This window comes from Epinephelus fuscoguttatus, linkage group LG8 (genome assembly GCF_011397635.1).
Source record: "Epinephelus fuscoguttatus linkage group LG8, E.fuscoguttatus.final_Chr_v1".
In the NCBI taxonomy this organism is placed as follows: domain Eukaryota; kingdom Metazoa; phylum Chordata; class Actinopteri; order Perciformes; family Serranidae; genus Epinephelus; species Epinephelus fuscoguttatus.
Window position 1 is genome coordinate 22,320,703 of NC_064759.1, and position 15,871 is coordinate 22,336,573.

General features: G+C 43.1%; 2 protein-coding genes across 2 annotated transcripts in view; both read right to left on the reverse strand.

Annotated features, from left to right (window-relative positions):
* Positions 1-4,316: 4,316 nt before the first annotated feature.
* The window catches only part of si:dkey-12j5.1 (uncharacterized), a 32,592-nt gene continuing 21,037 nt past the window's right edge, over positions 4,317-15,871 (reverse strand). Inside the window, exons 10-11 of the mRNA XM_049584705.1 lie at positions 15,577-15,729; positions 4,317-6,856 (exon numbers count right to left, since the gene is read on the reverse strand). Of these exons, the coding sequence (XP_049440662.1) occupies positions 6,683-6,856; positions 15,577-15,729 (327 nt within the window). The 3' untranslated portion in view covers positions 4,317-6,682. The remainder of the gene's footprint in view (positions 6,857-15,576; positions 15,730-15,871) is intronic.
* The window catches only part of upp1 (uridine phosphorylase 1), a 189,958-nt gene continuing 185,314 nt past the window's right edge, over positions 11,228-15,871 (reverse strand). The window contains exon 9 of the transcript XR_007449912.1: positions 11,228-11,238. The gene's annotated coding sequence lies outside the window, so the exon portion shown is untranslated. The remainder of the gene's footprint in view (positions 11,239-15,871) is intronic.

The window sequence follows — 15,871 nt, forward strand, 5'->3', positions numbered from 1 at the left end:
GGCCGAAATGAGTTCCCTCAGAAGGGTGGCTGGGTTTAGCCTTAGAGATAGGGTAAGGAGCTCAGAGTAGAGCCGCTGCACCTTCATGTCGAAAGGGATCAGTTGAGGTGGTTTGGGCATCTGATCAGGATGTCTCCTGGGCGTTAGAGGTGTTTCAGGCACATCCCACTGGTAGCAGGCTCCTGGGCAGACCCAGAACACACTGGAGGGATTACATATCTCATCTAGCCTGGGAACGCCACAGGTCCCCCAGGAGGAGCTGGAAAGTGTTGCTGGGGAGAGGGACGTGTGAAATACTTTGCTCAGTCTGCTGCCCCAGCGACCCAGCTTTGGATAGGTGGTTGAAAATGGATGGATGGATGGATGGATAGATGGATGGATGACAACTATAGATTTCTGGTCTTGATCATATCTAAGAACCAAAATCTTTACAGATGGAGGTCCCTGCAGCAAAGTCCTATGAAATGGAGATCCCTAACCTTATGTGTTTCAATTTAGGGGTCCTTGACAAGATAAAGGTGGAGAACCTCTGCTATAAAACACCACCTATTTTATGTTTTATTCTACACTCCCTTGTTGGGGAGAGACCTGTTTGTATAGGACTTGTATTATGTAGAAATAACTATGTGAATTGCGTTGTACGATGGATTTAAGGATTAGAGGAGGTAGTGGGCTCTGTGATACTCTTAAACTTGGCAGGCGCCCCAAGGACATGACACTGTCAGCACATTGCTTACACTCATCTGCACACACACACACAATCACACACACAGGCATAGAGGTGTAATAGGGTATAATTTAGGAGGCTGTAATAGTGAGATGTGATGCTCCGTTGTAAGACAGCATGGCTAATTCCCCGGTTACGTTATCTCTGAGAGACAGATGTTCCCACCAAAGATTACTATGCGCGCACACACAAAACAAAAACAGCGCACACGCGCAAACTGTGTGCATGCAGAAATGCATGAACACGTTCAATCCTCAGACAATGGGAGCGGTAGGATAGTCTAAAATAGCCTTATTGACAGAAAACACAGATCAATGATGAAGACGACTTTTCTGAGAGTTAATTATGTGATGTAATGAGTTTCTGTGGAATACAATGAGGAGAAAACAGCAGTTCTCACGGAAACTTTTCCTCACAGAGTATTTCACTTAACACAGTCATCTGAATCATATAATAGATGTTGACCTCTTGCCATATTGATTAGAGGGAAAACACACATTCTTTCCAATAAGACCACTCTAAGACAGACCATAACACCTTTTAATGGTCATTTTAAGGCCCACAAAGCTGTGGGAGTTAACCCTTTGCATCAGTCCATCGGCTGCAGAGCTTTTCCCAGGTCAGACGCATCGCATCCATTACCCAGGAAATCCATCCTATACAGGAAATGGTTTCACTGCGCAGGATAAAGGTCACTTGATTCATGGCTTCTCACAGCGGCTGTCAGGAGAACCCTTGGGTCAGATAACCATCACTCCCATTATGTCGTTAATTCACAGTTTGAATGCACGGCCACAGCATAAAGAAAGGCATGTAGATGAGTGGCGTGCAGCTCCTATCTGTCAATCCTCAAGTCAGGGGAGTCGATCTTGTCCTTGGTCGTCTTTGTCCTGCTTGCCTGAATTTCTGTCACTTTACCATCATTGAATATCCATTAAATCTCTCCTGCATCCAAACACAGGGTGTCCGTGATTCAAAAACATCCACGTAGGGGCTTTGAGAGGTTAGAAAGAAAAGCTTGCACACCTTGAAGCAAATCTGAGTGTTCGCATGGAACTTCAAGACGACAATTTACACAAATGAACATGTGAATGTGTGAATGTGTGTGTAAACAGTAGAACTGCCTCTCAAACTCCTCTCTCCTCTGAGTCCTGATCTCCCTCCTCCTGTTTCCGTTTAACTGGTTTCAGCTTTAAGTCTCCAGATTCTGATAATTTCCCCCTTAATCCCTTCAGAGGAGCACCCCGCTTAAGTCTCTAATTAAGTCAACGATACACACATACACCAACACGGGATAAACAACACATGCACACAGCTTGTAGCATTCAGCTATCTGATGCACGGACAATTGGTGGTTGCTGTGTGTGTGCTCGTGTGTGTGTGTGTATGTTTCCTGAGTATTTGTGTGTATTTCAATGATTAAGTCCCAATCAGGATGTTGTTATGACGACACATGCATTTTTAAGCTGTTAATCCAGGATTATTCTCCCCTCCGCTCATCTCATTACCGTCGATTATTAAAAAACACATAGAGGCACATGCACACGCACACATATACTAATTATGGGTTGGTTTCCTTGGAGATTGAACACATGCTGCTAGGGTCTCCGAAGGCAGTTTGACATACAGGTGGAAAAAAAAGGACAAGTGTGCTTAATGTATGAATGCACCTCAGGCATCGACTGTGCATACAAGGTAAGTTTTTTGTTATGCATATATTTGTCATTCATGGACATATGAAACTTTAAAGATTAAACCTTGCAGATATGAGGCGAAGGAATATGCTGTATTTATACAAGGCAGATTATTTCTGTGCTTTGGCCTCTCAGAGAGCCATTCTGGCCTCTCTGAAAGCGATTTTCAGCATGGAGCGGGAAAGAATGCGAGTAAACAGTGAGTGTCCTTTCCCCGTGATTGAATGTGTGTCCTTGTGTAGAAACTGCACTCCCCTCTCACAGCAAGAGAAAACATTCCTGCAATGCTGAGGCTGATGTACAGGTGAGAGAATGGCCAAGGATTTTGAGATCACCCGAGGCTTTGTGTCCACTATGGCCCACTCACACTAGGTCAGCTCAGAATAACCAGAAAGGGCTGACCGCTGATGTTCACTCACCCCTGGAGTCATTAATCACACGGCACTGCAGATGAGCCGCATGGACACACGGCAACACACACACACACACACACACACACACACACACACACAAAAATGTAGAAACCCACTAGAGCCCATTTTAATTATAAAGCCAAATGCTAGATGACAGCACCGCTCCAGGTAGTCAGTCCTCTATGCCTGTACTCCTGGTGCATTATCATACATTAAACATCACAGACATGAATATTTCTGAGCAAAGCCGGGGCCACAAATAACAACACATCATATCACATTAAGCTATCAATATCTGCAGCATACACACACACACACACACACACACACACACACACACACACACACACACACACACACACACACACACAGAGTGTCACTGCTGTTAACATTTATCCTGAGTTTTATTTAACGCTCCTTAAACACAATCAGATCGTGGTATCTGAACCCCTGTGTTCCCGAACAGGCCTCTCAGCTTGCAGCAGGGTCACTATCGGGAGCAAAATCTCAGATAACGTTCCCATTTACCGGTTATGAAATTCTTCAAAGGGGCCGCGCAGCAGTGGATGCCTGTGGTGTGTTGTGTTTGTTAACAGGCATGGTGCATGGAGATATACTCTGTGGTATATGTGTGTTACAGAATGTGCACCACATATAGTCTCACTGCTAAAGGTACCTGGGGAGAAAATGTCACGTTATAAAAAAGGAAAAACAGCCTCTAACTTGCACCAAACATACATCAGGGTTTAAGAAAAGTCCCAACTGCTGTGTATATTTTGCAAGGTGCACAGAAGCTAATGTAGGCCTACAAACTGTGTTTCAAAATAATATTACGTTAAAAAAATCAAAGATACTGATTAAATTGGGCAGGTCAATACCAATTCTGCTGAAGTAAGAGTGTGTGTTTGAAAGATTTTGAGATACTAAAGGAATACTTCACCAACAAAATGATCATTTGCTGGGTTAGACTGTAAAGAAGTACAGTTACTTGCATACTGTACTTAAGTACATCTTTTAAGTATATGTACTTTGCGTGATTATTATTTTTTCAGGAATGTTATGACTGTTACTCCACAACATTTGAAAGACAAAAATTGTACTTTGGACTCAGCTTCATTTCTATGAAGGGCCCAGTTACTCATTATATTTAAGCTAAATTTTCTTTTCCTTTCTAAAATGCAGTAGCCAGTGCACTGTGTTCACCACAGGAGAAAACAAGCACTAAGAGTAAAGTACTCTTCCTATGCCGGTCAGTCAAGTTGAAAGTGCTTGCTACAATTTTGTAATAGTACAATTTGAACTTGCCTGTGGCAGTAATGGCTACAACAGAAAAAGACAATGACTCCTTCCCACCAGAGCACACATGGCCATATCTGAAGTCCATGTTTGAAATGGAGAAAAAAAATTCCCATCCAACCTGAGAGACTATTTAGAGGTATGTAAACAGTTGTTAAATGTCAGGAAAAGATTTTATTTCTGTTCTACAAACAAGTGTGTTCAGTAGGTTGTTTCAGAGTCATTAGGGTCTGTAAATGCACTATAGCAATAATACAGCAGTGTTGTTACTTAGTTATTTTTAGAGGCAAGTACACCAGCACTTTAACTCAAGTAAAAATTTGAATAACTGGGGTGCTTACTAACTCATCTGGAAGAGCAGGGTCCCCATGTACAAAGGCCATGTCCTTTCCACAGCTGCCACAGGTTCGATTCCATCATACGGCTCTATGCAAGGCAGCAAAGACCTTACTATTTACATATCACATATAAATAGCACGCCTGGGCAAGCGTGTGTATTTCAACTCTGCTCATGCATTTCACTGAGCCTTATCATGCATCCGCGCCCAGACACACTACTTGTCCGTGAGTCACACAGTCTTTAAGGAGATGTTCTATTTAGTAAGGTTTTAGAGAAAATGTATGTGTTTGGGAAGTACTGAGCATACGACTGGATGAATGAGACTGGATTATATTGCACTAGTTTTGTGAGAGTTGGCGGCACAGTGGTGCAGTGGTTAGCATTGTTGCCTCACAGCAAGAGGGCTCCTGGTGCCCCTCCGTGTGGAGCTTGCATCCTCTCCCCATGTCAGCGTGATTTTTCTCCAAGTGCTCCAGCTTCCTCCCACAGTCTAAAGACGTGCAGATTAATTGGTGACTCTAAATTGCCCGTGTGAATGTGAGTGTGAATGGTTGTCTGTCTCTATGTGTCAGCCCTGTGATAGTCTGATGACCTGTCCAGGGTGTACCCCGCCTCTCGCCCAATGTCAGCTGGGATAGGCTCCAGCCCCCCCGCGACCCCCAACAGGATAAGCGGTTATGGAAAATGACTGAATGCGTGAGTTTGTCAATACATGATCTGATATAGTTTCCTGTTGATAGACACAATCAATCTTTACTTAAATTCATCAAGATCAAGACTCATCAAGAATCACCACTTTTGGATTCTTCATTCGCCATGGAGGCACGGGAGATAAACAGTCTTTTTCACAAATTTAACATAACAACACAACTGATATACAAATCATCTTTTTTTTAAATCTTATTTAACAGGGACAGTGCACAGCTACTTAGCTGCACCAGAGCTAGCTTTAAGCTAATTTTCATCTGTAGTCCCTTGGCAGGAAACGGGGAATAATTTCTCTGCTATAGGACACTAGGGTGAAGTATTGCCTCAAGGTCTGTGATGTGAAAAAAGTGTCCAGTTTTGTCACATGGTAGGCTTTGTCTGACACCTCTGGCCTGAATCAATAGCTTGTCATGCTGTCAGTGTCTTACATTTTGAGTTTTTTTGTTGTTAGTCACAAAAACCATGTTCAAACGTTATCTTTTCTTTGTGTGTAGCTCTCCACCACAGAGTACAAACTCTTGCTCTTCACCTTTCTGCCCTCAATTGCAAAACATATAAAAGAAGTTGAAAAGCATCAGTTCGTTATTGTGTCACTCCATTACACTAACCCATACCATTACACTACATAACCCTGCCTGAGAATTGTAAAAGGCTGCACTCTGAAAACTAGTTGAAAAAAAGAAAAAGAAGTCAGAGTTGCCCGTTTCTCCTTTCTGAAAGGCTTTGTACCAGCCACTTTGAACAGTCTAGCAGAGAGAGAAACGCATGCTGCATAAGTTAATGTCAAATTCTCTCTATTGTGTCTTGCCTTGTTGAATCCAATGAGTTAACACAAAAAAGGGGGGTAGGGGGCAAAGCAGGAGAATAAACTGAATAGCATTAAAATTCAAGAATTACACACAAACTTGGAATATTAGAACCGGTACATGTTAAGACGACATTAACTGTTTGTTGGCAGACACGGTCTTCTAGTAATAATAACTTCCCGTTGAGATGTTTCACTTTACTGCAGGCTGAGAGGGAAACACTGCTACTGCGGCTGCTGCTGTATTGAGGAAGAGCTGAAGTAATTAACGTGCAGCTTTTGTGCACTTTGTTTTGTGTGTGTGCGCATGTGCCGTGTGTGTTTGCTTGTAGAAAATCAATGCGTGGGTGCGTATAAGAGGTAAAAGCATTCAAAGGTGTTTTGTTTTTGCTGCTGGTAAGAAGTAAAGCCCTAAAACTAATTTATTTCATCAACATCTGTCAAGGAGATTAAGGGAGGCATTACTCAAGTATGCACTTATTTCACCAAAAGCATTAAACAACCGACTGAAAGAGATTGAGTAGACTGCAGCTTTTAATGCCACTCTTTTTGTGCATCTCACTTGATTTCAAATTTCATCTTTGATAAACTGGCGTGAAAGGATAACTGGTACAAAAGGCACTTTAGAGAGTGCACTTGAACACTTTAAGTGAAGGGAAACATGATGGGAATTCACAGAGTACAAGGAAGGGGCTGTGATCAGTGTTCCATAGGTGCCTCTGCATTGTCCTCCTCCTCATCACTGCAGGGTTCAAAGTCTTCATCCACAACTGGGTCTCCCTCCTCTCCCTCCAGCTCTCCTCCTAGACTGCCTAGCAGCTGCTCCACATGCTCCAACATCGGCTGGTCATCACATCGCAGCTTACTGTACAGCTGGGGAAGAGGGAGAGGAGGGGAAAAAAAAGACAAAAAGAGATGATGCAAGTGTGTAATGGGCTAGTGAGTAGACTGGAAAAATGGAAATTTTAAATAGAAAGTAGGTTATACAACAGCAATGTTGAGACTGAACATGAAGTGCAAAATTATACCGTGGAGGCAATACAAGAAATGAGATATGGTGAGTGAAAAGCTCTCGACTGAGGCTCTTCCGTTGTGTCACTGAAGATAACAGTGCATCACTACGGCATCAGTAAGCAGCAGCTTGGAGTTGAGGGAAGTGAGCAGCCCTAAGGTTTTAAGTCTCCAAGTGCTGGTTAGGCCGCCTGAAATATCCAACAGCAGCTGCATTTTGTCAGCGAGGCAGTCACGGCTCACAAAACGCTGGTAAACAGTTTTTGTCTTTCGTTTGGCAAATCAGCACATTTGATACACCATTCAGCCGCACAGGAGACAAAAAGACCATTTATCTTCCTCTTGCTGTTGCAACATGCATGCGCACGCGCAGAGGAACTTATCCCGAAGCACATATGGTTATGTGGCGACGTACATGTGCACATACACACACACATAATCAAAGTTGTTATCTCAGTGAAATATGCCATGAAGGAGCGAGATAAAAAAAACAAAAAAAAAACGTCCTGTTCTCAAAGCAGCCAGCAGATTTATCTCTGTAAAATACTCTGCTTGTGTGTAATTACTGAACTCAAAGTTTGGTGATAAAACTACTGGAGCTACCACCAAGGACAGCAAAGCATAACACTGCGTTTCTGTGTGTGCATATACAGACAAAGGGGGGAACTGATACAGCGATTTATGTTTATGCTTTTCTTTCCAGCAACAAAACTAGAGAGAAAAAGAGGGCGAGTGGGGAATGGTTTATAAGATCATCTCGGAATATTATTCTATTTAGTCACACACACACACACACACACACACACACACACATACATATACACACACACTCCCTAGAGCACACGGACAATAAGCAGCTGAGTGCCATCATTCTCACTAAAAGTGTAACGAGGCCAGGAGAGTGAAGAAGAGTGTGTGTGACTGCTTTGCCCCAGGACCAGTCTCCAAGCAACAGCAGGTCCTGACAGGAGACACGCAGTCACATGGGAGCTCATTTAGAGTGTAAGAATGGGCGGTGTGTGTGTGTGTGCGTGTGTATATATTTAAGTGGATGCTGTCTCCGCAGGATGGAGCTCCAGGGAGGTGGAGCGTGACCCAGGTCCAGTCACAGGGTCTGATACCGAGGGAGAGCTGACCCTCTCAGCCTCCTTAAAGCACCACACACACTTACGGGGGGGAAAAAACACTGATTTTCATTCTGCCAATGTCACTCTGAAATGCCTGGAGATGTTTATCCACAACAGGCACTCTGAATAAAAGTTGGGTTTGCTTTACAATAGGCTTGGCTCAATACCCAGAATAATTGCACATTACAGCCTTGGGTAAGAGGTGGAGGGTGTCTTTCATAAGAGTTGCGTAAGAGAAATAATGTAAGAAATTCAGTGAACGTGTGCAAAAAAAACAAAACCTGTATGTTCAACAATACTGAATGCCATTTGGAAACTGTATTTCTACGTGGTGATATTTACTACGAATCAATAGCGTAGTGTGTCTGCTGGATGGAATGTGATTATTCATTGTGATGCTTTCGGCTAGCTAAACAAACAGGAGCTATTCTTTACACATTCCACACCGAACGCTGCTGAGATCAGCACCGCCGTCGCAAGAAACACAGGCATTTCTCATTTACAACAGCCTATGTTTTCTCTTCTCACTTTCACGGCCCAGAGAGCTGCCTAGAGAGGGAGGGAGAGAGTGTGTGTGTGGGTGTGTGAGTGTGTGTGAGAGCGTATGTAATCGTATAACTCTTTCATGGTCCACTTTGCTCTACTTTCAAGACCCTAAGTCACAGCCCAAAGCACACTTGACCATTGCCATAACAACTCACAAACACACACAACATATTTTACACTTACACATGAAGGGGCACATGGGCACATCTGTTCTCACCGTGAATACGCTATTCTTTTTAACCAAGGCTAGCTCCACGGCTGTAGGGATGGCAATGTCGGTCCACTGCTTTGGGCCAGACTGAAATATCTCCACAGTCACTGGATGAATGAATGAATAAATGAATGAATGAATGACTGCGGGGATCCCCACATTCTTCCTGCAGTGCCACCATAAGGTTGACATTTTTGGTTTCACTGAAATATCTCCACAGCTATTGGAAGGATTGCTGTAAAAATTTTAGACATACATTTATGTTGCCCAGATGATTAATTATAACAACTTCTGTGATCCTCTGATTTTTTTTCTCGAGCACCATCATCAGCTCAAAATTTTACTCAACCACATACCTATGAAACTAATGACATTCCCATCAACGTACTTTGTGTGTAGTGCTAATTAGCCAATGTTAGCATGCTGATTAACGGAACTTTAATGATGAACATGGTAAATATACTTGCTAAACATTAGCGTGCTAGCATTGTTACTATAAATATATTCACATGTTAACATTAGCATTAAGCTCAAAGCCCCGCTGTGCCTTTGTACAACCTCACAGAGCCGTTAGCATGGCAGTAACTCTTAGTCAAGTTTATAAGCACATGTGGTGTTGTTGAGGAGCGTGTTCCAGTAGTTTTCTTTATGTATTCAAATCAAGTATTTTAGTATCAAATACTATTATCCGGCAGCACTGTGGTGCAGTGGTTAGCATTATCGCCTCACAGCAAGAGGGTTCCTGGTTCAAACTCAGGGTGGAAGGTTCAACCCTTGGGTGAGGGAGTCCTTCTCTGCAGAATTTGCATGTTCGCCCGGTGTTAGCATGGGGTACTCTGGCTTCCTCCCACATGCAGGTTAGTAGTAGTGGTCGTAGGTGTGATTGTGAGTGTGAATGGTTGTCTGTCTCTATCTGTTAGCCCCTGTGATAGTCTGGCGACCTGTCCAGGGTGTACACCACCTATCGCCCAATGTGGCCCAACCTTGCCACAAATAAACCTTTTAACCCAACTCATTTCATGTTCATGTGTAAACCAACACATAACTGTGTGTTATCGATTTTCCAACTTAGCAATACTTGTCCGATCCTGGGACCCATCGACTATCATCTGATGACGATACAGCCTCTGAGGGCAACAGTCAGTATTTCGGGAGATCCAGCATAGCCAGTGGATATCCAGACCAAAACTTCTTCTTTAGTGTGACCCTCATTATTACAGCTCCACTGGTAACTTGAGGTAGGTGCAAACAAGATTTCAGCTGAGCTGTATTGCCAGATATTTTCATATGAATGCACATTAATCAGAGAAAAACTTCATAAAAAGCTAAATCCTCATCAGACGACAGCGGATGGGTTCTCCGATTTCATTTCATCCAAGGCGTTCATTCTCTCTTGCTCTCTAGATGGACTGTTTACCTGCAGGCAACCAAAGCCTGCTCAAACGTGACTGGTCATTATTACTCAGACTACAAACAGAAACCAGAATGCTTCTGATACCAAAATTTTGTACCACTGCCTACAGATTCGGCATACATACGGTACGCAGATATATGTTTACAGATGATAATCCCCTATCCTCCACAGAAGCTAAGCAGTGTACTAACTGATCGAGGCAGACCAGCAACTCCTGTGTTCTGTGTGGTACAATTACTGTTTTTGATCCTGGTGGCTTTGAGTGACACAACGACTTCAGTTCCCCATAGAAAAGGGCTGTCGGATGGCAAGGTGAAGCTGTCAAAATACTCTAGATTTTGCTGCTACCCCTGTCCACAGCACTAAATTATTTAGCTTCCATGCTGTCTGTCCTTTTCTCCAAATTGGGGGGCATGCCGACCACCGTCTGACACTGACTATAGATTAATAACTCAAATAACCTCACTTCAAAAAATGCCAACTATCCCTTTCAGTTATCAGCGCTCTAACAAACATCACAGCTTTTTGCTGGTAGCTGAGTGGGCGTTTCCATTTGAAGAACACCAATATATTCAACCTCTAATTCAATATTTTTGTATACACTAAACAGTCACAGTGAGCCAAGTTTAGTATAATGTAAACAAGTTCAAATGTCATTCATCTCTAAATAATCTTCCTCAAAATACTAAGTGGCCACACAGCAGCAGCAATGTATCCTGGTGAATTTGAGTTATTACTGCATTTCTCTACTTTTAAATAAAATCTTTTCCAAATGTCACATGGCTTGCCCCACATATTGTTAAACTCAATGCCACACGCTCCTGAATGTTCACCTGAAAACTGACAAACTTCTAAACAGAGAAACCAATTTGAAACTTGTGAACTTCCCCGAGTTTCAAAACACGATGTGGCATAAATCAACACGGCAGCGTTCACAGGAAAGAAACTATTACAGAGAAGTGCTGGCAAGTTTGACTTCATGATAATGACAACAGCTCCAATGCTTGGTAACAGAATTGAATAGGCCGATGGATTTTAATACAAAACATAATTACGTTCGCTTAAGGTGCACAATGTAAGTGCTTCAGGGGCTGAATGAGGTCTCACCCTGTTTATGGTCATTACACTGCAGCATGCAGGGGCTTTATGCTCCCTTTAAAAGGAGAAAGTGAAAGTGTGCTGGCATAAAGAAAATCTGAAGTGTCCCTTTAATTCATTTCTTTCTCTACAATTATTTAATTTCTTTGGATATATAGTACGGTCCAGCTTAAATGTGGATTATCTGCAAGTGCTATCTTTTGTCCAGTATGCAGTGGGCAAAAGTGTAATAATAAGCACTTATGTACCCTTCATACCTAAATTGATTCTCTTCTGCTCCTTTCTTGATGGAAACCTTTTTCTACAGCTTATATGGCAGCATAAAGACAGGCTAATTAGGTGGTGAAAGCCTAATCAGTCCATCATTGTTCACCTTCTGTTTCGCATCTGCACTTAACTTCCCCTTTCATTTACCAATGCCTTCATTCTCCCAGATTCTTCCCCTGACCATTTTCCCCTCGTGTACTTTGTCTCTGGCTTTCTTTCTTTCACACTCGTACACTCTCACCAAATGACCTTCCTGTCAAGGAGATAGATACCTCTTCATACTTTCACATCTTAAACTTGCACATGCACACACCTATTGTCTACCAATCTGGCAGAATAGTGCCAAAATCTTGCCCTCCCCTCAGCTCCCCTCTGTATCCTCAATCCTGCCCTCCTCATTCCTTTCCACTCCGACTGTATATCTCTTCATTAGTAAGAGAGCATTAATTAGATACATTGTTTCAACACACTTTCTTCCTCTTCTCTGTCTCGCTCTGTCATACAAACACATACTTCTTCACAAGCAAGGGTGTGACACTGGTTAAGATTAGACCTTCCTGAGTGTGAACAGAGCATGTCGCTGGAAGTCTCAAGAGGGCTGACCGCAAACTCAAACACATGCACACACATGCACACACACACACACACACACACACACACACACACACACACACAACTTAACACTTCAGTCCTTCAGTCACATCCTTGGTAGGGAAAGGCATTAAAATTACATGAAGAGCACACCTTGGACCAACCCTGCCCACAATCTGTGCTCATGGGATACCCTTTCAGCCACATCAAATAGTAAAGCTTTTGACCTCTGTTTGCCCTAGCTGCCTCTGTGCACACGCACGCACACACTCACACACATGCACACACGTATATAACGCTGTCCTCTGTGCATACACTGCAGATCCTTCTTCAATCGCACCCTATCTGGCTGAGACTCAAATTCCATTTCACGTCCGGTTTACTATTGATTTTACCCTCGCCACTATTCACCAGCTACACCCCCTGCACGCACACACACACAGATACAGACACACACACACACACACACACACCATCCAATCTGTTCCCTGCCTCGCCTCCCCTTTCATTCTCCCACTCCTGCTCACCCTCCTGCTCCTCTCCTACACTTCTTTCTTGTCCTCTCAACCCATCCATTCCTCCCCATCATTCCGTTTTAGAGTATCTCAGCTGAATGCTGTGTGTGTGTGTGTGTGTGTGTGTGTGTGTGTGTGTGAACGTGCACAAGTATCGATCACAGAAGAGATGAATAATGAAGACATTTCTTAACAAATAATTAGATATGCAAGTTGGCACACACAACCATAATTAAATATGTGCATCCACATAAGGTGCGCCTACGCATACCCGCATGCTTTCTCTCTCTGTCTCACGCACGCACATGCACACGCACAGACACAGACACAGACACAGACACACAGACACACAGACACACACACACACACACACACACACATGCATGCATAGACACTTAGCAAAGTCATAAAGTATGCAGAGAAGTGGACTGGCGCCAAAACAAGCCGTTGGGCTTTGAGGCCTCATTTCCATGTTGGAGCCCATTTTAACTAGCAGACTGACTCATCGTTAATAATTAACACTCACAGTGACGCTCCGAAACAAAGCTCTGATATAAACAAGGGAGAATCTTGACTACACAATGTGCAGATGCACACACATATGAGCAAGAGCTCCTAGCCGAGGAATTAAGTGAACCATGAGGGGGGCCGACTTCTCTCCACATTCCACCTCACCTTTTCAAGGTCTTCGTGCATTTACCTTTCACATTATTCTGTGCCTGTTGCTTCAGTCACTCTACAAAGAAACAGCTTTGCTGTTTACTTGTCACGCTCTGAAGCCTCACTCAATTCTTTTGCTATTCTTTCACCTTTTTATTCCCTTGCATTATATCCCCGCGCAAAAATGGTTAAGTACTTAAGTCTCCCCATTTCTCAATTCTATTATTTTCAATTTGTCTTTTTTTTTTTATTTTTTATTAACTCTCACCACAAAGCCGGCAGCTCAAATCTATACTCGCCCTGTGCCATTTCTTTCCCCCACAGTTTTTGCCATTCTCCCTCTTGGCAGCTCAAAACCCACCTTGCTCCTGTCTCAGTTGTGGACATCCCCAGTGGATACTGGTTAGACAGGTCTGTCACTACACTGCTGGCCAGAGAGACAGACATCAATATATTGCCACTCTGCTGCCCCTACTCATCTGTAGAGGAACAGGATGTGGTGGGGGAGGAGGGGGGAAGGTGGGTAGCTGGGTGGGGAGGTGAAAAGGAGAGGAATTGTAGGTGGGGCCTGCCATCCCTCAGTCTGTGCTGTCTGATTTACAAGCCTATTGGATTTTAGAATAACATGAATCACAGCCCCATAGAGGCATTGCTCCCTGACAGAATGACAGAATGAATGAGACACATCACTCCGAGTGTGTGTGTGCGTGCGTGCGTGTATGTGAGGGGGAATGGGAGAAAGACGGGGTGTACTTAAACCTCTGAGATTGTACTAAAAGACATTTCTGTGGCAACAATGGAGCTTAGTTAGAATCCTCTCATGTTCACAGGACTGCATGTGCTCCTTCTCTGACAAGAACTGGTTCTTAGGAGTCTTACGTATTGTGACATTGTACTGGATGTAACTATCTGTACCCACAGTTACCGCACACAGTGATGGAAGAAGTATTCAAGTCTATTACTTTTGTAAAACCACCAATATAACAAGCAACAGTCGTTCATTCAAAATTTTTCTTTAGTAAAAGTACCTAATTTTTCATCAAGAATTATTTTGTATAGGTCTGGAAATAATGATATTCATTATGGGTTAATGTGCAATTTATCTTCTTGATCAATCCATTAAGAGTTTAGTTTGTAAAGCATGAGGTTGCCCATCACAATTACTGAAGTGACAACTTTGAAAGTCTTGTTTTGTCCAACCAAGTAGTTCGAACCCCGAAAATATTCAGTTTCCTGCAATTTAGAACAAATTGTCTATTTGAGAAGATGAAAACATAAAATGTTTGGCATTTTTGCATGAAAAATGGCTTTGTTGATAGGCCAATAAATTGACTCACTCAGAGCTATTACGTAACCAGAAATGACAGCAACTACAAACAATGGCTGTCAGATAAATGCTGTGAAATACAATATCTCCCTCTGAAATGTAGTGACACAGAAGTATTAAGTATCGTGATGGAAATACTTAAGTGCAAGTACTTAAAAAACAATGTATAGACTCATACATACCAACCATTACTTATGAACCACTGGATGTGTGTGGCAGTGTATTTATTTGCAGACACTCCTGTATTTTCTTATTCTCTTCTTGTACTGCTGTGTCAAGACTTTGTAAAAAGGTTGCAACCAGGTGCCAGGCCATAAGCAGCATGCATGCAAAAGGAAGATGCAGCAATTGCGGACACAGCACCAAAAAAAAAGCAAATATGGCGAGGCAAAGCGCCAAGCGGATAAAGCTCGTTCCAAAACGAGAGTGTAGCTGGGGTTGGCTTTTATTTTCACTTTTGCTGGTGAGTACTGACGGAGAGGATGGAGATGAAGAGAAATGCAGAGTTGGCCTGTTCTCTGTTGGACGGGTGGGTGCAAGCGGTTAGCTTTGTTAGCTTGCTAAAGCATCGGCTTTTCCATTGTAGGAAATGTAACGGTCCTACAGTAGTAGTTTGCAGTGTCCATATAAGCATCGCAGGGAAGAGGGGCAAAGTTAGGTGACTGAATATTGCTGCATTGTTCACCTTTAAGCAGAGTACTTGAGTAAATGTCCTTAGTTACTTTTATCCACTGGCCATGCAGTATTGAAGAAATGAACCACAACTATACCTGTATCATAAAAAGCAACAATCATTGGGTTTGTGAGCAGCCTGAACCTGAATTACCTTCTTAGCGCTGGTCAGGTACGATCTGGCTGCCTCCTTCAATGCCTTCCACTCCTCCGTGTCCTCCTCTGTCACTTCTCCTCCCTCTCTGTCTTGCCTCTCTTTTGCTTTTTCAAGCTGGAGGTAGCACACCCAGCCAGAGAGATACCACACCTGGGAGGTACAGAGAAAGAGATGTAGGTTGTGGGGGGGTGTTCTCTCAGACACAGAGAAAGTGTTCTTTGTTGCAGTAAGTGAGCTGTGACAAGGGAAACAGATTTGTAACCCTCACGGAGCACGTCTGCATGAAATCCCA